The 22155-nt window shown below is 31.7% G+C and overlaps 2 protein-coding genes across 7 annotated transcripts; one reads left to right on the top strand and one right to left on the bottom strand.

The window, feature by feature from the left end:
- Positions 1-5325: 5325 nt before the first annotated feature.
- Positions 5326-7144, top strand: SETH3 (Sugar isomerase (SIS) family protein). The gene is made up of 3 exons (XM_007050211.3): positions 5326-6100; positions 6535-6758; positions 6836-7144. Exons 1-3 carry the CDS (start codon positions 5447-5449, stop codon positions 6990-6992), a joined length of 1035 nt encoding a protein of 344 aa, XP_007050273.2. The 5' UTR covers positions 5326-5446; the 3' UTR covers positions 6993-7144.
- An 8115-nt stretch (positions 7145-15259) lies between these two features.
- LOC18613125 (putative inactive lysine-specific demethylase JMJ19) lies at positions 15260-20375 on the bottom strand. Of its 6 annotated transcripts, XM_088802539.1 has the most exons (10): positions 20058-20375; positions 19815-19895; positions 19291-19594; positions 19051-19128; positions 18396-18926; positions 18071-18295; positions 17720-17878; positions 17015-17098; positions 16733-16918; positions 15260-16404 (listed from the first exon to the last, which is right to left on the bottom strand). In XM_088802539.1, exons 3-10 carry the CDS (start codon positions 19585-19587, stop codon positions 15574-15576), a joined length of 2391 nt encoding a protein of 796 aa, XP_088658665.1. In that variant the 5' UTR covers positions 19588-19594; positions 19815-19895; positions 20058-20375; the 3' UTR covers positions 15260-15573. The 6 variants fall into 6 exon arrangements, with proteins under 6 accessions (XP_088658665.1, XP_088658655.1, XP_088658666.1 ...); XM_088802529.1 differs by having other exon boundaries at positions 16733-17098; XM_088802540.1 differs by lacking the exon at positions 17015-17098.
- Positions 20376-22155: the final 1780 nt, after the last annotated feature.

Raw genomic sequence — 22155 nt, 5'->3', positions numbered from 1 at the left:
CTTTTCTTTTGCTTCCCTCATATCTTCTTCTTCCTCTTCTTTATGTTTTAGCTCATAAGTAAGGAGAGAACCACAAATTTCATCCAAAGTTATAACATTTAAGTCCTTGGCTTCTCGGATAGCTATCACCTTAGGCTTCTAATTTTTGGGTAGGCTTCTAAGAAGTCTTTTAATAATTTCATACTCGGGAATTGGTTTGCCTAGCTGACTAAGTTTGTTTGTGATATTTGTGAATCTATCTAGCATACTGATGATATCTTCACCAAGCTCTATCTTAAACATTTCATAATTGTGGGTCAAGAGGGCTATCTTGGACTCCTTGACTTGAGAAGTCCTTTCACGAATAATCCTAGGTTTATCCCACACCTATTTTGCTGTGGTACAGCTTGATACTTTATTGAATTCGGTGGGAGTTAGAGCACAATGCAATGTATTGATTACCTTAAAATTAGTCTGAACTCTTTTAGTTTCAGCTTCGATCCATTCAGACCTTGGCTTAGGCATCATCTCATTTGTCACTACATTTAGAGTTGAAGGAATGAATGGTCCATCAGTTATGACGTCCCACATCTCATAATCAATTGCCTTAATATATATTGACATCCTAGTGCTCCAATAAGGATAGTTAGAGCCATCAAACAGAGGTGGTTTGTTTGTTGATTGTCCCTCAGCAACTACTAATTTTTGTAGAGCCATTTGGATCTTTCCAATGGTGTTAAACCTTAACAACAGGGGTTAGGCTTTGATACCACTTGTTGATCCCAAGTAAATATGCTAGAGGGGGGTGAATAGCACAATTTGGCTCTTTCAAAAATTGGCTCTAAGTGGAAATAAATGCAAGTAAAAAAAAAAGGAATGAAAATAAGAACAAAAATAGAGTAGACAACACAGCATAATTTAAAATGGTTTTGTCCAAGACCTACATCCACTACCTTGATTGTTCAACCAAGGATTTTCCAATCAATCCACTAAGAATGATGAAATTCACAAGCTTTCACCATTGAATACTTGAGTATTAGGGAAATAAATTGAATATCCATATGAATGCTCATTTATTCTAGGCTCATGATTTCTCTCCTAATATTTGATCCATTGAGGATCTCTAACAATTTATGTTGAGCTTATGATTTCTTAAGGGGGAGTCAATCATTGTCATTGATATCATAACGAATTAAGATCTTCAACAACAAGGTTTGGTGAGAATTCAACATTTGGTGTTCTTCGCTACCGATAACATCTTTCTAAAAACCAAAATAGATATTGTGTCTTCTATCGCCTTTCACTTAAACTTGAATGTTGAAATGCATAATTGGTATCAAGCCTTAAGTTTTCTCAATTAGTGTCTAGCTTTAAAATTAGCATCAATTTTTATAATTGTCTCTCCTCTCTTGAGCTTTAAATTTAATCATATCTTTCTTAAATATTTTGAGCCGTGAAGTTGATATGCTTGGAATGCTTAATGATAAGGGAAGTCTTTACTAGTGCTTTACCGATTGATATAATGAGCTTTAAAAAGATTTCATCTCTCATAATTGATATTGTGCTTTTACAAAAGGGAGAGATTTTACTCATATCTATCAATTGGTATATTGAGCTTTAACACTTGGTATTGGAGTTCAAACATGGCTTATGTGCTTATTGAACATCTTTATGATCATCTTTGTTGGACTTCATAATCGTTATGCACACATTTTGCTTGTAGTATATATTCATGTGGTTAAGTGCATATATATGATGACTTGGTGACTTTATGGTTACATATTCATGGTCTTCATGCTTATATTCTTGATGGATTTTGCTAACCATTATTTCTTGAGCTTAAGTAATTAATGCTCACTCTTCTTAAACTCTTTGATATAACAAAAAGGGGGAAAAGGTTTATGAGCAAATTTAATTTTATGCATATGTTGAGGGAGAGATTTTAAAATCATTTCAAATGCAAATTATGCTCATAGTTTTGTCATATCAAAAAGGGAAAAATTGTTAGCTTTAAAATTATTATAGTTTTGATTATGACAAAATGATCAAATTTGCTTGAACATTATTTGAGTAATCTTTTACAATTTCTTGAAATGATTTAACTCCCATACATTTGTTCTTACATTGACACAAGCTTGACTCTTGAAGTTATTGAACTATATCTATAAGCTTGTATGACTTAAGTATATGAATGCTTATGATTCCTATTCATTAAAGTATGATTTAAAGATTAAAAGAAAATCTAAATGCACTCATTAAGGGGGAGTTTTGAATAACTTTTTTAATGATGGCAAAAAAAAAAAGGAGAGAAGGAAAACTAAGTTAAATTGAGTGTGATAGGTTTTCATGTTTAATTTATGTGTGTGATGCTTAGTTATGAGTTTATTGAATATTATGTGCTAGTTATTATGGATATTCAATATATCTTACTTAGCTACTGTGGACATTTTATATCTTGTTTAGCTATTATGGATATTATAAATAGTTTAATGCAAATCTTTAATGAAAACTAGATGCATTGACTAAGGGGGAGCAACTCATTATACATAAAGATTTGAAGTATTTATATTGAACATAGACATTGCACTATTAATCTAGGAGTGTTTTGTTATCATCAAAAATAAGAGATAGAGAATGTTGACTCTATATGTTTTTTATGATAGCAAAATATTCTCATTCATTGATGTCTAATTATATTGTTTAAGTGTACAGGAGAAAGCTTAAATTCATTAATATATTTAGTATATGAAAGCAAGTCAAGATGTTTATGCAGTTGCAAAATGGGTTAATTGGTTAAACAAGCAAACAAGAAAGAGCTTTAATGAAGATAGATTAGTCCTAATTGGTTAACACAAGATTTAATTAGTTAAGCGGGTGTTGGATACAAATAGAAGCCTCTTAGTTGGATAATGAAGGGTGTTAGTTAGCTAAAATTCAAATTAGAAGTTGGTGGCCTCAAAAGGATTGAGAGACAAAGAAGACTTAGTCGACCAAGAAGGATGGTTAGTCGACTAAGAGCCTACTGCTAAAAATCTAGACTTCAAGATAGAAACAACTCAATCGACTAAAAAGGAAGTTAGTCGACTAAAAGCTTACTGCCAAAAATTTAGACTTCAAAACAGAAACAGCTTAATCGACTAAGAAGGAAGTTAGTCGACTAAGTGCTCACTGTCAAAAACTGGGATCAGAAGACAGATACGACTTAGTCGACTAAAAGCGCAGTTAGTCAACTAAGATCATTATGTGAATAAAATTTGAATTGAGTACTAGAAGACAAAATAATGGTTAGAAACGGCTAGTTTCTGTCTCCAACGGTCAGAATTGATTTTGCAAGTATTTAAAGCCTCTCCAACAGTCAAAAACAAGAGAGAGAAGCCATTCATAGTGATTTTGAGCTTAGAAGATCAAAAACCTTCTCTTTACACTTGTATTTCACTCCCATCCTTTGAAAAAGTGTTTGAGCTTAGCTTTGTACATCTTAGATCAGTTAGGTGATCAATTGTACTTCATATTTTCTTCATTTCTTGATTACTTAAGAGTGTGCAAGGCACTCTAAGGGATTTATTCATGCTTGGATTGCTTGATTGAGTTTATAGGTTCTAACTTAGCCTTGAAAAGTTAGTTGTTGGGTTTTGGTTGATTCCGTAAAAAACCATTGTTGTAGGTTATGGTTGAGCCTTTGAAAAATCACTTTGGGTTTTAGTTGAGCCAGTGAAAAACCATTGTGAAAGGTTGTGGTTAAGTTTTTGAAAAACCACTTTAGATTTTGGTTGATCCCGGTAAAGACCACTATGAAAGGTTTTGGCTAAGCCTAGTAAAAGCCATTGTAAAGCTTGGTGAAAGCTTGTGAATTTCACTTTTTATAGTGGATTGATTTGGAAAATCCTTAGTTGAATAATCAAGGTAGTGGATGTAGGTCTTGGACCGAACCACTATAAATAGCTATGTATTTGTCTGTTCTGTTTTCAGTTTTTATTCATCTTTAAGTTCTTTCTTTTATTGTGCATTTGTCTCCAATTAGATATCAATTTTTGAAAGAGCCAAAAAGTGTTATTCACCTCCCCTCTAGCACATTTATTTGAGACCAACAAAATGTTAGTATTACACAATATATAGTAATTGGCAAGCAAAACAATAAATTGGCTGATGAAAAATAATTAATATAAAATTAGAAATTGACTTATTATAAATTGGTAAAATTTGGGCAAAACAATAAAGTGACAATAAACAAAAATAACCTAAAGAAAAATTGAACTTTGACTTTAAAAAGCTTGAGAGTGAGAGATTAGAGAATCGTGTTGATAACGTGTTATGAAAAAATAACTTAAAAGAACAAATAAAGATAACTTGAAAGAATAATTAAAGAGAAGAAAGAAAGTATTTATAGGGAGAGAAGAGATCTTTATTAAAGTATGTGTTTACAAATGAACTGAGGGGGCCTATTTATAGGCAAATAACTTCCTTATCTTGATAGAATTTACAAGATAAAAATAATACTTAGGGATTAGATGGATTAAATTCTAATCTAATCTAATTTACATCAATCTAGATATAGATAACATAAATGAATATTCACAAAAATATTCAAAAAGGTAAAAAGATTTTTTATATTTTTTCATAATTTTCGTTTTTAGTGTGAGAAATATTAACAATGGCATCCATGTAAAATCAACTATGAAAGCTGGCCATTCTGATTTTGCTTATTTTTATTTACTTTGTTGGATTAAAAAAAGAAAAAAAAAGAAAATTACAATGTAAGATGTAGTCAACGCCATGTCAATACCATCTAACACGTCAACGCTACGTCAACACCACGTCAACATCTCTAATGGCAAATTTAAACAAAATTACTCATAAGGACCAAATTACACCAAATAACAGCGTTCAATGACTTCTTTGGTACTTTTACAAGAAGGGAAATGATAGCGGCCATGGCAATCCAACTCGTTATTTGTCGGGTTTTTTTTTTTCACATTCCATATTTTGCTATTTTTTAGATATAAATATTAGTTTAATTTATTTAAATTTCTTTATCATCAAAGAAAATTGTGTATCAAAGGAAGGTGGGGGAAGTTTTATTGTTAGCTTAAAAATTAGGCCAAAGTCTAAAACTATTATTTTTAAAAAATAACTTTTCTTTTTCAGCAAACAGTATGAAGATAGGCTATTAGTAAAATTTGAATTTAAAATCACTTAAATCATAATAAAGGATGATGGCCTTCATTTATTTCTAGGTTTTAACAAGTGAAAACTTCGAACTTTTTGACTAACTAATGGACACGAGATTACGTTATACGTGTTGATATAACATGCAACTGAATTCCCCCTTTTTTTACCGCGAACTATGAACGGCCATTCAAAACCCAAAACAAAGGCCCAAAAAGGCCGACAATACCACCCCACTCTGGCCCCCTTCTTCATTAGCAAACACATAGAAAAGAAAACATCGGATCTGAGACCGTCAATAATGGGATCTCTTCCTCCGTCACTTGACCTCCCAACACCGCCGTTGAAAAAGCCTAGCCATCAACACATTCCCGAAACTGCCCTTCTCAACCTCTTCAAATCCCAACAAGAACACCTCAATTACTTCTTCCAAAACCTCAACTTATCCCAAACATTATCTTTCACCGAAACACTCCTCAATTCTCGGGGTACCATTTTCTTCTCGGGTGTCGGAAAATCCGGATTCGTCGCCCACAAGATCTCCCAAACCCTAGTTTCCCTCGGCATCCGCTCCTCTTTCCTCTCCCCTCTCGACGCCCTCCACGGCGACATCGGCGCACTCTCCTCCGCCGACGTCCTTGTCCTCTTCTCAAAATCTGGCTCCACCGAAGAACTCCTGCGCCTCGTCCCCTGTGCCAGATCCAAGGGGGCTTATCTCATTGCGGTTACCTCCGTTTCCAACAATGCCTTAGCCAACGCTTGCGATATGAACGTGCATTTGCCGTTGCAGAGAGAATTGTGCCCGTTCGATCTGGCGCCGGTGACTTCGACGGCGATCCAGATGGTGTTTGGGGACACGGTGGCAATTGCGCTTATGGGAGCTAGGAACTTGACTAAGGAGCAATACGCGGCGAATCATCCGGCTGGGAGGATTGGGAAAAGCCTTATTTTCAAGGTTTGTTTTGAAACAACGCTGGCTTTGTTCAGATTTTTTTAATAAATTTAATTACTTTTGATGATGGGATTATGGATCATTAGTGGGCTTTTAATGACTTTTGGTAAAGTTGATTGGTCTCTATTGTTTGAGATATTGGTTTTAATTCAACGATGGAAAAACTGTTTCTTTTGTTTGCTAATGAACAGTTGATATAAGAAGCAGTAGAATGCCGAAAATTAGAAAAGAGAAATAAAAGTGTTTGATTCATTATTTAGAGCTGTAACTTTGATGGATTTATTTCGACTTGTATTTCTGGGCTTCATGTCATTGTCAATTTAACTGAGACTGACGGACATTTGAAACTGTTAACCTTTTTTTTTCCAAATCTGGTTGAAGCAACTTTTTCTTTCTTGGAGTTGTCGAATGATGGGTTGGTGCTTTTGAGTTTGTAGGTAAAAGATGTTATGAAGAAGCAAGATGAACTTCCAATTTGCAAGGAAGGAGATTTGATAATGGATCAGCTGGTGGAGCTGACTAGCAAAGGATGTGGGTGCTTGCTGGTCGTAGATGAGGAATACCACTTGCTTGGCACATTTACTGATGGTGATTTGCGGCGTACTCTTAAGGCTAGCGGAGAAGGCATATTCAAGCTCACGGTGGGAGAAATGTGCAACAGGTAAATGCCGATGGTTAGTGTTCAAATGAATTATTTTTTATTCAATCAAGTCACTTACATCCTTTTGGTTATATCAGGAAACCAAGAACCATTGGTCCGGATGCGATGGCAGTGGAAGCCATGCAAAGGATGGAATCACCACCTTCTCCTGTACAATTTCTGCCCGTTATTGATCATCAGAACATCTTGATTGGCATTGTCACATTGCATGGATTAGTTTCAGCTGGCCTTTGAGATATAATACTATCTTATGTCTGGTTTTAACGTTAGTTAGTACCCTGAGATAATTATTTTGTAAGTGTTCACCAAAGATTGAATTCAACCTCTTGATGGCTTCTTATGTATTCTTTACAAAATTATTCATAAATATATTAAATTCTATGTGATCTGTTTGGGCATTGAAGAGGAATTTCTCGCTCGCGTCCTGCTTGGCCGTTGGCGCCGACACTCTAGTTTTAGAACAACGTATCCACACAAGCGGACGCCACCATGATAGTTCAATGCGCATGCTCAGTTCAAGTAGCAGACAAGATGTTTATGTCATTCAAGCACAAAAACACATTACCTTTCATTTTCGGCTATGAACCAAACTGTCTTTCCTTTTCACCCTTTTTTATTCACCTTGTGGATATCTTCCGGTTCTGGGTTCTCTCTGGATGATTAACAGCCTGTTAGCTTAATTTGTTTTAACTTAAAAATTATTATGAAGTTTTTATAAAAAGTAATAATTTTTAAAATTAAATTAAAATTATTTGATAAATTTAATTTTTTTTTAAATTGCATATGGAAGAAACTCATTTTGATTTGGAAGGAAAAGCAAATTTGAAATATCATTTGGTTTTTTAAAGTTTTAACCCTACCCTACAAATACCTTTCATTTGGATTAGAAAGGACGAAAAGAGGAAATGGAAAATATTTTCTATATTGCTTCTTTTTTAATTTATTTTAACCTCTATTGAATTTTAAGTTGATTAAAATTCAAAATTTTATTTAACTAAGATTTTTATTTATGCGCAACATTAAATAATTGTATGATTTTAAACTTATTATTTCATATTAAATTCTAATCTCATTTTATTTTAGACTTTCTATTATAAAAGTAAAAATCTTGAGTTTAAAATGAGTAAATAGTACTTCGAAAGCCTCAGACGGAGAACACTTAGTAATTATGTCTTTTTCTCTTAATGAAGTTAAGAATAGGTGCACTTGAGCATTCTTGTGAGACTATTGTGGACAAAGGGTTGGAAGCCATTAGATAGAGGTTTGTTGTATTTTAATTTTTTAATAGCTGAAGAACCGTTTTACTTTACTCACGTAAGCAAGAGCTGCATCACGTAAATTTTTATATTTTTTTATTTATTTGATTTTTAAATTTTATTTTATTTTTTAGACAATTTTCATAATAATTTCTAAATGAATTTTCAATTCTTATCGTCACAAATTAAAGCAATAATACATAACAATAACTTCTTATATAGATTTCTCAACTTAATATTGTTAATAAAACTTGATGACTAACTCAACATTTCGTTAATTCGCAGCATCTTGGATGCTTTTGAGAATAAGATTTCTCCTTGAAAGATTTTTTAGGCTAATTGATAATAATATTTCATAACTGAGTTTGATTTTCTCGCCCTACATACATTCTTCCATTAGATAGATGACCTAAGCATCTAACATTCTTACTTAGGGAAATAAACTGTTCATGAGGCTCCTCACTTACTTGGATTCAACTCGATGAATACTCAATTATCGAGTCGAGTTCGAGCTCGAGTACCAAGTCAAGCTGAATTTGAACTTTTTAATACGCAATTGAAATAACGTACATGTTATGAAATATAAATTGAAAGAACAACTATAAGAGAAAATATTTAGAGGAAGAGAAAGTATTTAGAGGGAATAATAAAATCTTATTCAAGTGTGTATTTACAAATAAAGTGAGGAGGTCTATTTATAGGCTACTAACCCTTTATATAGATAGAATTTACAAAATGAAAATAATACGAAGGGAATAGCTGAATGGATTAAATTCTAATTCAATCTAATTTACATTCAAATCTAGATATAGATAACATAAATGGATATTTATAAAAATATTCATAACACTCCCCATTGAATGTCCATTGTGTTAAAAATATGTCTTGTTAAAACCTTACTAGGAAAAACCTCATAAGAAAAAATCAGAGTAAAGGAAAAAGTGTATATAATTTTTTTTCAAGAATATGCTTTGAAATACTATCTTGTTAAAAACCTTATCAAGAAAAATCCAGTGAAAAAAACCTTAATGAAGGAAAAGAGTACAGTGCGTATTTTACTCCCTTCGATGATTGCATTATTTAAGATCTTTAAAGCGATTTCCAATCATTTGCACCAACTTTTCAAACATTGCAATAGGAAGGGCTTGGTGAGCAAATCTACTAGATTGTCACGTGAGCAGATTTGTTGAACACTAATATCACATTTTTTTTGAAAATCATGAGTGAAGATAAACTTTGGTAAAATATATTTTGTCTTATAGCTTTTAATGTATTCTTTTTTTATCTGTGCTATGCAAATAGTATTATCTTCATTAACGTTGATGAAACTTCTTTCTTGATTGACAAGTTACGTGTTCCTCAAATATGTTAAGTTACAGATTTTAACTAAATACATTCACGACTTGCCTTATGAATTGCTAAAATTTCTATATAGTTAAAAGAAGTAGCAAATATAATTTGCTTTACAAAATATTATGGAATAGTCATACCTCCACTTGTAAATAAGTAACTTACCTGGGATCAAGTTTTGTGTGGATTAGATAAATATTTTGTACATAGATAACCAATTAAATTTAATTTTGATACATTTGAGTAATATAAACCCATGTTCATTGTTCCTTGAAATATCGAAATATATGTTTAATCCCATTCCAATATCTTTGAGTTGGAGAAGAATTATATCTTGCTAATATTTAGAGCAAATGATATATTAGGTTGTATACTGCTAGTAAGATATATTAATACTCCAATGACACTAAAATGTGGTATTTCAAGACCAAGAAATTCTTCATCATCTTCACGAGATCGGAAATGATTTTTTTTTCACATCTAATGACCCTACAACCATTAGTGAACTCAAAGGATGTGTTTTATCTTTATAAAATCGTTTTAGCACTTTTTCTAAATAATTTAATTGATAGACAAAAATTCTATTCTTCAACTGCTTAATCTAAAGACTCAAATAAAAATTCATTTTTCCAAGGTCTTTCATGTCAAATTCTTTCTTTAAGTAATCCACGGCTTTTGATAACTCATCAAGAGTTTCAATAATATTCAAGTCATCAATATAAACAATAATTATGATAAATTCACATCTAAATGTTTTTATAAAAACACAAAAGTATATAAGATCATTTTTGTAGTCTTTTTTCAACAAATATTCACTAAGGCAATTATTCTATATGCGTTTGAATTGCTTTAATCCACATAAAGATTTTTTTAATTTGATAAAATAAATTTTATGAGAATTCAAATTTTGTATTTCAAGCAACTTAATCTTTCAGAGATTTTCATATATATGTATATATACATATATTGATATCAAATGAGCCATATAAATAGGCTATAACTACATTCATTAGATGCATTTCAATATTCTCATTTATTGCCAGACTAATTAATTTGTAATTGCATCCACCATAAAAAATATATCTCTTCATAACTTTTTTTGAAAGATATATATATCTCTTCATACTTAATATTAGATCTTTGAGTAAAATCTTGTGCGACAAGTCGTACTTTATATATCATAATCCTATTTTTCTCATTTCATTTTCGCACAAATATTCATTTATTTCTTACTAAATTTACACCATTTGGTTTAAGGAATACAAGTCCAAAAACTTTACATTTTGCAAGTGAATTCAATTCCACATTGATTGTGTCTTTTCGCATTGGCCAATCATTTCTATTTCTACATTCTTCAATATATGTAAGTTCAAGATTCTCATTTTTTTTTCATAATATTGGGCTCTATATTATATACAAAAATATCATTAACGTTTATTCCATTATAGTTCTATTTTACTATCATCACATAATTTACTAAGATCTCTGTATTTTCACTTATTTCAAGTACTTGAATTTCTTTTGGAATTTTATCAATTACATCAAGGGGTCTCTTCTATAGTTTCTATTTTCTCTTTTTGACCATCTTGAATATTTGCTCCTTTATTTTTTTAAAGATTTTATCTTTAGAACCGATTGGTCACCCATACTTCTAACGTGTCTTGTCCTTCAAGGACATTAATTCTAATAGGAGTGTTTGCAACTGTAATATGAGATTTTATTATTTTCTTGAGGTCAGTAAATATGTTTGGCAACAAATTTGCTATATTTAACAAATGAATTTTCTTTTGAACTTCATATTTACATTGATTTGTGCGAGGATCAAAATTAGATAATAATACTAGATTCCAAGAAATTTTTTTCAACTGCTTATTTTCTCTTCCTAATGTTGAAAAATTGTTTCATCAAAATGACAATAAACAAACCTTACTCTAAATAAATCTTCTGTTAATGGTTCTAAATATTTAATTATAGATGATTCGTATCCAACATATATACTTAACTTCTTTTAAGGACTTATCTTTGTGTATTATGGTGGAGCAATCGAAATAAATATCGCACATCCAAAAATTCTAAGATGGAAAATATTTGATTTGTAATCATAAACTAATTATATAACAGAGAATTTATAATAACTTATTGGCATGATGCATACAAGTGCTGCTGCATCCAAAAAGGCATGCTCCCAAACAAATATTGAGAGTTTAGATTTCATAAAAAAATGACCTTACAATCATTTGAAAGTGTTTAATAAATGACTATGTTAGACCGTTTTGTGTATGAACATGAGCAATAAGTTATTCAATAGTTATTTCAACTAATATATAATATTCATTAAAAACTTAAAATGTAAATTCTCCAACATTGTAAAGACGAATATTCTTAATTTCATAATTAGAAAAATGTGCTTGCAAACGTATGATTGCAAATATCAAATTGCAAGTTGATAATAAGCACACATATAACCATCTAGACGATGCATCGATTAAAACTATAAAATATCTAAATGGCTCATATGGTGAATGTATAAATCCACATATATCACTCTGAATATGTTTAAAAAAAATATAAGGTATTCAGTCCCAACTTTAGCTAGTAATGGTTTAATAATTAATTTACCTTCAGAGCAAGCAACATAGAAAAATTCATTAGATTGAAAAATCTTCTAGTTTTTCAATGGATGATTACATGTATTTTCAATAATATTTCGCGTCATTATTGATCCGAGATGGCCTAACTAGTCATGCCGAAAATTAAAATAATTATTAAATTTGTGATTTACTATAGCATGAGTTTCAAACATTTCAATATTTGTGTAGCACAATCCAAAGAATAAAACGGTAATTTTTTTTATTATTATACACTTCTTACCCAAGATAATAAATTTAATATAGAAGTATTAATTGTCTCTTTCATTTGTTGTCTCAATATGATATCTATTCAGACAAATATTTTTTAAAACTTAGTAAATTTCTTTGAAACGTTGAAAATAATACATCATCTATTATAAACTTTGTTTCTCAAGGGAGTAAAATATTGACTCTTCCCAAACCTTCAATTAATCTTGTACCATCAGATATTGTATTGACATTAGTTTCTTCCATTGTCAAGTGAGAAAAATATTTCTTGCTATTAAATATAGTATGCGTTACAGCAATGTCTGCAAGATATATATTTATATCATGGATATTGGATCTAAAGAGATAAAAATCTATATTTTTTTTTATAAAATAAGATATATACAATAAAAAACTTACAAGTTAACATGAAAAAATATTAAATATATAATTAAAACACATAATAAGAATATATTATTTAAATATAATAAAAACATGTTAAAGCATCTTTATAATATAGTTATATTTAAAATATACTAAATACTATTAAGAAATTTCATTCTCAAATATCTCTATTACTAATCAAATGATCAATTTTTTTTTTCAGAATAAGAAAATCAACAATTGATATTTTTATTACCAATCATATAATCAATTCTTCTTTCAAGATGGACAAATATCTTGATGTATTATATCAACTTGACCATGGATAAAATTATCACAAAATGTTTTAGTTTATTGATACTTGATAAAATTCAAGACGTACAACAATTATGTGACCAATGATCATTCATGCCACATCAATGACAATACAATTTCTATATTCATTTTATTCTTTCCATTTTTGTCTTTTCATTATTTATTCACTTCTGGTGGGTTACAAATATTACTTTTGATAAGTTATAAGTATCTATCCACTTCTAATAGGTTATCCACTTCTGATAAGTTAGTGGGTTAAAGTATCTATCCACTGCTAGTAGTAAAATTATCCATTCACTTCTAGTAGTAACATTATTCTTAGAATAAAAATAGTGATAGTGTAAATTATTATGGTAACCTTTTTCATATCCATAATTATAATTATTAAATGATTTTACATTCACTTAAGGGAATAGATGGATTCATAATCATGACCATATTTATTAAATGATATTACTTTCATTTCAGGAAATAGACGAATTCATAATTTTTTTATTAGAAACTCTTGTTGCATTCACTTCAAGGAATAGACATTCATAATATTTTATTAATAGTTATATAATAGCAAATTCACTTTCCAATCAAGGAATAAAATATAATATATAATACATAATAGCAAAATTCATATTAAGGTTGATTTTTAAAAAATAAAAACACCAAAGATATATCAAGTCACTTACCTGATTTGCTATAATCAAAAATTAAAGACCAACCATTAAAATCCTTTTAAAGCTTAGAGATAATGAAAATAAAATTATACCAACACTTATCTTATTTGCTAAATCCAGAGATCAAAACCCAACCATTGAAATCCTTTTGAAGTTTGAAAATGATGAAAACAAAATAATTTCAAAACTTGAAAGATAAAAAGATCGTACTAATAATGTGTTATGAAATATAATTTGAAAGAACAATTATAAAAAAAATATAAGAGAAAGTGTTTGGAGGAAGAGAAATTATTTGGAATGAGTAAAAATCTTATGCAAGTGGATATTTATAAATGAAGTGAGAAGGCTTATTTATAAGCTAATAACTTCTTACTTAAATAAAATTTACAAGATGAAGATAGATAGATTAGATGGACAAATTAAATTTTAATATTAATCTAATCTAATTTATATTCAAATTTAAATATAAATAATATAAATAGATATTCATAACATTATAAACTTTATCAAAATTTTTTGAATTTTTAATATTATATATCTATATAAATAAAATATAATATTTAATTATATATCTAAAAATTTAATATTAAACTTTTATTTTAGATTCAAAATCAAGTCGAGTCGAGTTTTGAATTCTTCATATAAATTAATGATAATAAAATTTAATTGAATCAAGCTCAAATAATTCGATTATTTTTCGAATTGAGCTCATGCACAAAAATTGAAAAGCTTGATTGGGCTGGAACCTCAAGTTTTTAATCGAGCTTAACATTGTATCAACTCATCCAACTCCATTACACCTTTATTCTTAATGATCGTTTTTCAAAAATATCCTCTCAAATCTCAATATAAATGTATTTTCAAAAAAATAAAAAAAAACAACTCAATATAAATGAAAACTTGTATAACTTTTTACAAAAAATCATTTATTCAATACTCAATTAATAAATTTAATTAATATAAAAAAATTAAACAATAAATTGCACTTCCCAAACATTTTCAAAGAAAATTTTAAGATATCATACATATATAACAAAATATTTATTTTAAATCAAATTAAAAAATAATTAAGACGTGGGTAGTGAAAAAGAACTCAAATTAGAAAAAAATGAAAAAGAAAGAATGAAGATTTTATGATAAAAGTATTAATTACATTTGCTTTGAACCATATTTAGAAAATAAAATGAAAAAAAAAAGATTTTATGATAAAAATTTAAATTAAAATATATAAAAAATCATTATTTTGGTTTGCATTTCAAGGACAATTTGGATCAAAACAATGTTTAAATAGAGGCATTGTGGTAGAAAAAAAAAAGGATTTCTCCCGGAATAAAACATAAACCTAAGAGGAGAGGGAGAGAGGCCTGAGATTACCCCTAAAAATAAGAGAGAAATTCTGAGATGTAACGGCCGCAGGTTACCCTGTCTTGCGAGGAATCATCTTCATAATAATTGAAATGAAAACGGAATTCTCGATTAGATATAATCAAAGGGCTAGACAACAACCTTGAGAGAGAACAAGTGTAGGTAAAATGAAGCAAAACAAGAGGACAGTGCATACCCAGAAATGAATATCACCATCAGGAAGCATCCTTTACCTCCCATATTGATGCAATCTGCCACCTGGATTTCATAAAGAGGAAGAGGGCGCTTCTCCCATATTAATAGGGGAAACAAGTCAGCCAAAAGGCTTCAAAATCAAGCACACCTTTCAAAGAAAAAAGAGGCTACAGATTTCCAAAATTTCCTCTCATCTCAACGATATTATCACAACTTAAAATCCCATGTCCTTGACCTGGCTTCCTCGTGCCCCTACTAAAGACAATTGCAATCTGACTCACAATATGTTTACAATTTTCTCCAGAGCAATGAGGCAGGGAACACAGGAAACATACATCAAAGGCTGAATTGGCTCTATCTTGTCCATTATATTAGCAGATACGACCATGTAGCTAATCAACCCTTGCCGTCGAGGTCTATGCCGGGTGTAGTGCTGAGATCAGATTTACTTCTTTTTTCGTTTCTTAGAAGTTGGATGCCTCATAGGCTGTCCTTTAGAAGTTGATTTAAAATGTTTTGCTTTACCATGATTGCTGGAAATATCTTTCAGAAGCTCAGATAATTTGACTTCTCTTTTAGGACTAGGAGGGCTCAAACTGGATGTTGGTAGGATGCATCCTTTTCCTCCATCATTAAGGCCAAGGTATGCCGTCTCCTCAGATTCTGAGGAACTTGACATACTTGTGCTTGATGACAAAGCTTCTGACATCATCTCACTAAGTAAGAAGGAAGTATCATCTTGAGTCACAATTGGAAGGGAAGGAGTTGATACCGTCTTCTCTTTTGATCTTTGTTCATCCAGGTACTTTGATTGCTGTACGCGAGCCTTGACTTCTGCCTTGATGGAAGAAGCAGTTGTCCAACCATTTCCATAAGATTCTCCTGCATCTTGGCATGTGTGCTCTTTTTGTCCGTTATCTTTTGTGCACAAGTTTCCCTTGGGAATGCTAAGAGCCAAATTGAGGTCCTCTCTAGCCCATCTATACACTGCACTGAATTTCCCTTCCAATGCTTCAACAAGAATATTTAACTCACTGATGTCATAATGGTATAAGAAAATCTTTTCAGTCCATGTGCAAAAACAAAGCTGCTTTGCATGATTTAAACATGAATATCTATCAGAAGAACATGGACACTGTGCTGCTGAGAGGTACAAATCAAAGAAACATATGCTACATTCCCTTTTTCCAGTAGCATTAAAGTTCTTGTCCATCCTCTTTGTCTGAGAGGTGGGACAAAGGTATTCCCTTCTAGTACCTTCCTGCTTGACACGTGACTGCATGCTCCCATGTGAGGAGAAAGGGCAAAACAGAAAACAGGACAAAAAGCATCAGTTAACTATAAGACAAATTGCTCCAGTTAAGCATAAAATGACAATATTATCTAAACAATACAAATTCAAAGCAGCAACTAAACACATGCACACACAATGAAAATAGAACCACACCCCTACTCTCTTTAAAAGAACAGTTCATTTTTTCCCTCTTTTTGGGGGTAGGATGGAGTATGGAGTGGATAACAAATGTTACCATATCTAAATCAAGGTAGTTCAAATTCACATAGATTACAAGCTGGACTACAGAGAATGAAATTAAGAAGCATACCTTGAGTGTTTTCACTAAGATCCCATTCTTTCCACAGGCATCTTTCCACCTTAAATTGTCAATTGTGTTCTTCCTAAACAGAAGCTCCCACTGTGCCCTCACAGCTTCTCTTGCAGCTCTAATCAACAATTTATCAAAGGAAATTGAAGTCTTTCTTCCCTGTTCTTGATAGAGTGCTACAGCATTCTGCCCATGAGGTAACCAATCAAGAGGAGCAAAATTAACAGCCTCAACAAAATTAAACCCACAATCAAATGCTGAATGATAGGCTTCGGGGAAAACCAGAACAAACTCCCCAGGATTCTGAATACAACGGTAGACAGGTACACCCTCAGACTTCAACACAAAGGGAGAAAGTCTTGTGATCTGCATCAAATAGTTTTATCTTTAGGGTATACATGAACTCCTCATTCCTAAGCTTCCTATAACATCCTAACATCTAAAACTGAAAACCGAGAAATTGAAATCAGGTGAATTGTCAAGGACTCATCTGGAAAGGACCCCAACAGTATCAGGATAAAATCTAGCTCTCTAGCAAATAAAATTATAGTAGTCCACTGAAATTGTTCATATATAGCAAGCAAATTTATACACAAAAACGATATTTACCCGGAACTCTTCTCTCTGTTCATAAGGTTACATTCAGTGTACTCTTGCATTTAGAGATCTCTTAGAATGTAATAGATTCCAGCTAACACTTGCCGATGCACAGATATGAGTCATCAAAGAGGAATAAATGCATTCTAAATTTAAAGGTATGCTTAAAATAAAGTTTTCTGTAAAAATACATTTAACAAAATTGGAAAAGGTCAGGATTCAATGCTTCATACAATTACAAATAAACTAAAGATACATCAAAGGAAAAATGATTTAGAAAATCCCAGCATGAATCTCCATGTGCTTATTGTATGCATGCCATGGAATAACCTCTTCCAGAACAAACAAAAGAATATCTTGCATGCAATTCAATAAGGGATTATTACTCACAACTCCATCACGTAGCTTCTGTTCAACTAGCAAATCTGGAAGGTACTTCTTCATAATAGCGTCTAACTTGAAGGAATATCTCCCAGGGACACAATACCAAATTTTTGCAGAACCCACATGCATGTAACATAGTGAGTATAACTGGTGTTCTTCAACTTTCTGCATGTAAACTTGATTAAATAAATTGACAGGAACATTATAAGCCGTGTCCAGAAACACAGAAAATACTTTGATTGTTATTTACTGAACATGGATAAAAGTCTATGAACAGATATCCACAAATATATTAGAAAAATTTAACATTTTGCAATCTAGCAGGACTAACATGTGATTAACAAAGCCATTACTTACCCAATAAAGTGATGAAAAGCACATTCCTATATGTAGCTGAGGCACTAATACACCAGAACTCTTATCACTTTCAAAAGAAAGAAGAGAACCGGGAAGCTTAGGTACATTATTTAAGTTCCAGCTTGAATGAACATATCTAGGGTAATTACATAATTCCCAAGGATTTGATGCTGTTGGAAATCCACTGCCAAAATTTACAGTATCCAAATTGCCACCATAGAGCACCTATTAAGAAAAAGACACAAGTACATAAGCTGTTAATTAGGAGCAGAAGCAAACATAGAACAGAGATAATAAATGGCCACATTACATGATTGTACCATACCTCTAATGCTCCAGTGGGATTCTCAACAATCTGTCTATATTCATCCTCAATGCTCTCTACTGATGGCTCCCCCTGTTTGCAATTGACATAACGACCGACATCCTTATGTTTGGATAAAAAATACTGCTTCCTGAAATCATCTGCATATTTCTCAAATGCTTTTAAAGTGAATTCTGGACCCTGTTTTGACTCATTGCGCTCCACATCTGAGCATCCAACTTCCTCAGGGTTCATGGAGTATCCGCTACTAACACCTTGCTCAAAACTCAGTCCCGAGCTTCTTTTCTTACTTGTACCTTTATAAGATTCAGCTGTTTTGCTCTCTACAGACTGAGCTGGAAACCTGCCAAACTGTTGATACTGGGTACCAAATGTGGAACATTCCCATTTGCTCTTTTCCTTAACAAGGCATGGTGGTTGCCATGAATGAGGAGGAATAATTCGACAAACTCCATATGGCTCTGCTCTAAGACGTATGCTCTCAATGTACTTTAGTGTGTCACTGAATTCCTGGTAATAAGATTCAAGCCCCTTAAATATTTGAAACTTTTACCATTCAAAACATTTGACATTAACAAACTTGGAACATACAAATTGAAGCAGAACCAGTGAAATGCACAAATGTCATTTTTTATTTCAGTGAGACAAAAAAAACCTCTTCAGAGGGGTGAAAAACAGGTGCCTCTTCAAGAACATCTCTTCTTGCATCACCAGGACACTGCCTTGCTTTTCCCTGTTTCAAGGATTCAATAAATGGTCAAGAGGTATCAAATCATGAGAGAAAGAAGCTTGTAAAACAGAATCATATAAATTCTAAATCTATACTCTAGCATATAAAGGACTAAACAAATTATGTGTAAAAGAGAGAGAATAGGGGAAAAGGCATAAATATGACCTTATCAGGTTCTACGGGCTGACATTCCTTTGCAATTTGATCACTCTTGTCAAAGAGTATCCATGTTCTATTCCCTACGGATTCTTTTAACCTTTCGACATCAATCATGTCAGGTTTGGCCTCTTCCTGCAATTGCTCTAGTGTGGATGCACCCTTTGAGGCTGTGAAGCCCCACTTTTCCTCACGGTTTTCTACCTTCTTCAAGAAGAAAGATGAAAGAGACGCAAAACCTGGTGGAGGTGAAAGTCTTGCTGGATTCTCATTTTCAATATGAGTTTTCCACTGTTCTGCCCCCATTTCTAAACTGGAAAACAGAAAAACATTAATTATATACCAAGAAGATTTTGACGGATTAGCCTCAATGTAACAAGTAGGTAACCACTAAGACCAACAATCAACTGCTGTCATGAAAACCTTGAAATTTATTTTCAACAGCCGATAGGATAAAGCTTGTAGGCTAACGTAAAAGAGTTCCAAAGACCCAGAAAAATTTCCGAGTGAAAAACCTTGGAATGAAAACGAACCTATAAATTAAGTCCAACGCAGCTTAACAACATTTCTGTATTTTCAGATGGTGAACTTTACAGATTTACCGTTTGCTTTTCCTGGCATTTAGAGACAACTTTGGGTCATTAGTCAGTTAACAGAAATCCAAGCAATGTTTGATAAGAAGTTACATTAAACCTAGTAAAGCTTCCAAATTCCAACCGATTTAATTTAATACTACGGAAAGTAAACGGCAGAATTTTAAAAGGTTCAGCACATACCCTCAGAAGAAAAGGAGCCAGAAGGACAAATCCCAGATGTCAAATGCAATTGAAATTGGGATATAAGGAAACCGCGAAGAACTCCAAGAGGGAACATTCAGAGGGCAAGGAGAAATAGTTCTAAAACCATTAATTGATTTCCCACTTGTTTTTTTTTTCTTCTTATTTTTCAATTTCGGTCGTTGATTCCTAGCGGAAGGATAGACTGAGAAACAGAATTGCAAGTGGTGGCCGCTGGAATTCCCACTATGCCCTCCGACTCAAATGGTGCTGCTTTAGGTAAAGACCCATAGGCAGAGTGCACGCAATCCCCGCCCAATATCTAAAAATTTTTCCGAGTCAAAATCATTTATAATTTGAAAATTGTTAAATTCCAAAAAAACAAAAACATAAATGTGAAATTATTTTTTAGAAAAAAAATTATTGTATTATTTACTTTCATTTTTAAATTTAGACCATTTTCCACAACCTTATAATATTAAGATAAAAAACTAAAAGAATGTACTTTAATGAAATTGATGAAATTCTCGATTAAGAATAAAAATGAATTATTATATAATATATGTATATATATTATAAAAATTTATTTAATCAAAAATAAAAATATAAAAATTTAATTAAATATAATAAAAATAAGAATTTATTTAATTTTTTTTTTCAAAATGATAAATTACACAATTCTGATAAGAAAGGTAACCTCATTTCCCTTCACTTAACTTCCAACACCAAAATTCAATTTCAAGTAATCAAAAACGTTGCAGCTGCACCTAAACAAACCCGCAGGGCTGCCTACCTGCATTTGCCAAGGCCCAAACTAGATGCAGAAAAGACAAGGAATCTGGCTCCGTGGTCTTAAGATTTTGGCCCAGTGTGATCCACAGGCCTGGATCTGTGTAAAGATTTGAACCAGGAAAGAAGTGCTCTTTTCTTTTTCGAAAAGAAAAAGGGGAAAATGAAGCAAAGTTCCCACTTGAATTCTGAAAAGTTGTCCGGTCTTTTCCAGAGCGACACGACATTGACCCTTGTCTCGAAGAGCCTGTTTATGTTTGTTCCAGTTTAATTAAGGCTTTTGTTTTTGTTCTGCTCTTTTTTCCTCTTTTGGTTGCTGGGGGCAGTTTTTGTACGAAAGAAAAAGAAATGGTGGTAATTGCCCCAACAGCTGCCCTTTCCGTGTATCGTCTTCTACAAACAAAGCTTCTGTCCCCCCTTTAGTATTTATTTTTAAATATGAAAATGTAACAGAGGTGTTTAGAATAGATGTAGGGTGAAAGATTCATTTTCGATTAATTAAATTTTTCGATTTTAAAATTTTAAATAAAAAAGTATATAATAATAAAGGTACAATGATAATTAAATGAATCCTTAGACAAATGTTAAATAGTAAATAAAAAAAAAAGAGACAAAAGGGGTTCACCATTGAAGGGTAAATGCAAAAAAAGAAAAGTAAAAAATATATAGAAATTTATATTATATGATTTATTGACTTAGATGTAATGGCATAAAAACTTACTTGAAAAAGAAAAAAAGGGAATTAGTAATCTCTCAAAACCTAATCCCAAATTCCCAATATGTACATCATTAATTTAAAACATGCATACATATATATATATATATATATATATATATGTATGTATGTATATAGTCCAAAACAGTAGTTTAATTTCTTTTGGTTTTTCATGCTTTGTTGGCACACCACTGGAGAGTATTGATGTATTTCCGAAATTAATTTTCTCTTTAAAGGTTTGCAAGATGTGCATCTTGAATTGCTCTAATTCCAATAATTGTCTTTTCTTCCCTTATAATGAACCACATCACAATCACCAACATTAAACTTGTCGTCCTCGTTCAAATCATCAAACACTGGAAGTTTATTACGTCTGGATTAATATGATTACCTTCATCTATTATTGCCGTTGTGTTCCTTCTCCTCTTTATCCAATTTAATCACCTAGACCCTTCCTTTCCTTTTCACTCCTTGACGCCTTTGTCCACTTGTGATTTAAAATTAAGAAAATCCAATGCTTTGAGACACCAAATGTTGATGACCTTAAATTTCTTGGAAGCTTGTAGCCCTAATTCTCAGTTCTCAACCTATGTA

This window comes from Theobroma cacao, chromosome 1 (assembly GCF_053813885.1).
Source record: "Theobroma cacao isolate CCN51 chromosome 1, ASM5381388v1, whole genome shotgun sequence".
Lineage (NCBI taxonomy): Eukaryota > Viridiplantae > Streptophyta > Magnoliopsida > Malvales > Malvaceae > Theobroma > Theobroma cacao.
Note: the sequence above shows the minus strand (reverse complement) of the source record. Positions and strands in the feature narration are given on the sequence as shown.

Coding starts and splice junctions, on each gene's coding strand:
- SETH3 (XM_007050211.3), top strand. CDS start 5,447: ATGGGATCTCTTCCTCCGTCACTTGACCTCCCAACACCGCCGTTGAAA. Junction 6,101..6,534: donor GGAAAAGCCTTATTTTCAAG/GTTTGTTTTGAA, acceptor TTGAGTTTGTAG/GTAAAAGATGTTATGAAGAA. Junction 6,759..6,835: donor GTGGGAGAAATGTGCAACAG/GTAAATGCCGAT, acceptor TGGTTATATCAG/GAAACCAAGAACCATTGGTC.
- LOC18613125 (XM_088802529.1), bottom strand. CDS start 19,587: ATGGGGGCAGAACAGTGGAAAACTCATATTGAAAATGAGAATCCAGCA. Junction 18,927..19,050: donor TTTTTCACCCCTCTGAAGAG/GTTTTTTTTGTC, acceptor CAAATATTTAAG/GGGCTTGAATCTTATTACCA. Junction 18,296..18,395: donor ATCCCACTGGAGCATTAGAG/GTATGGTACAAT, acceptor TTTTCTTAATAG/GTGCTCTATGGTGGCAATTT.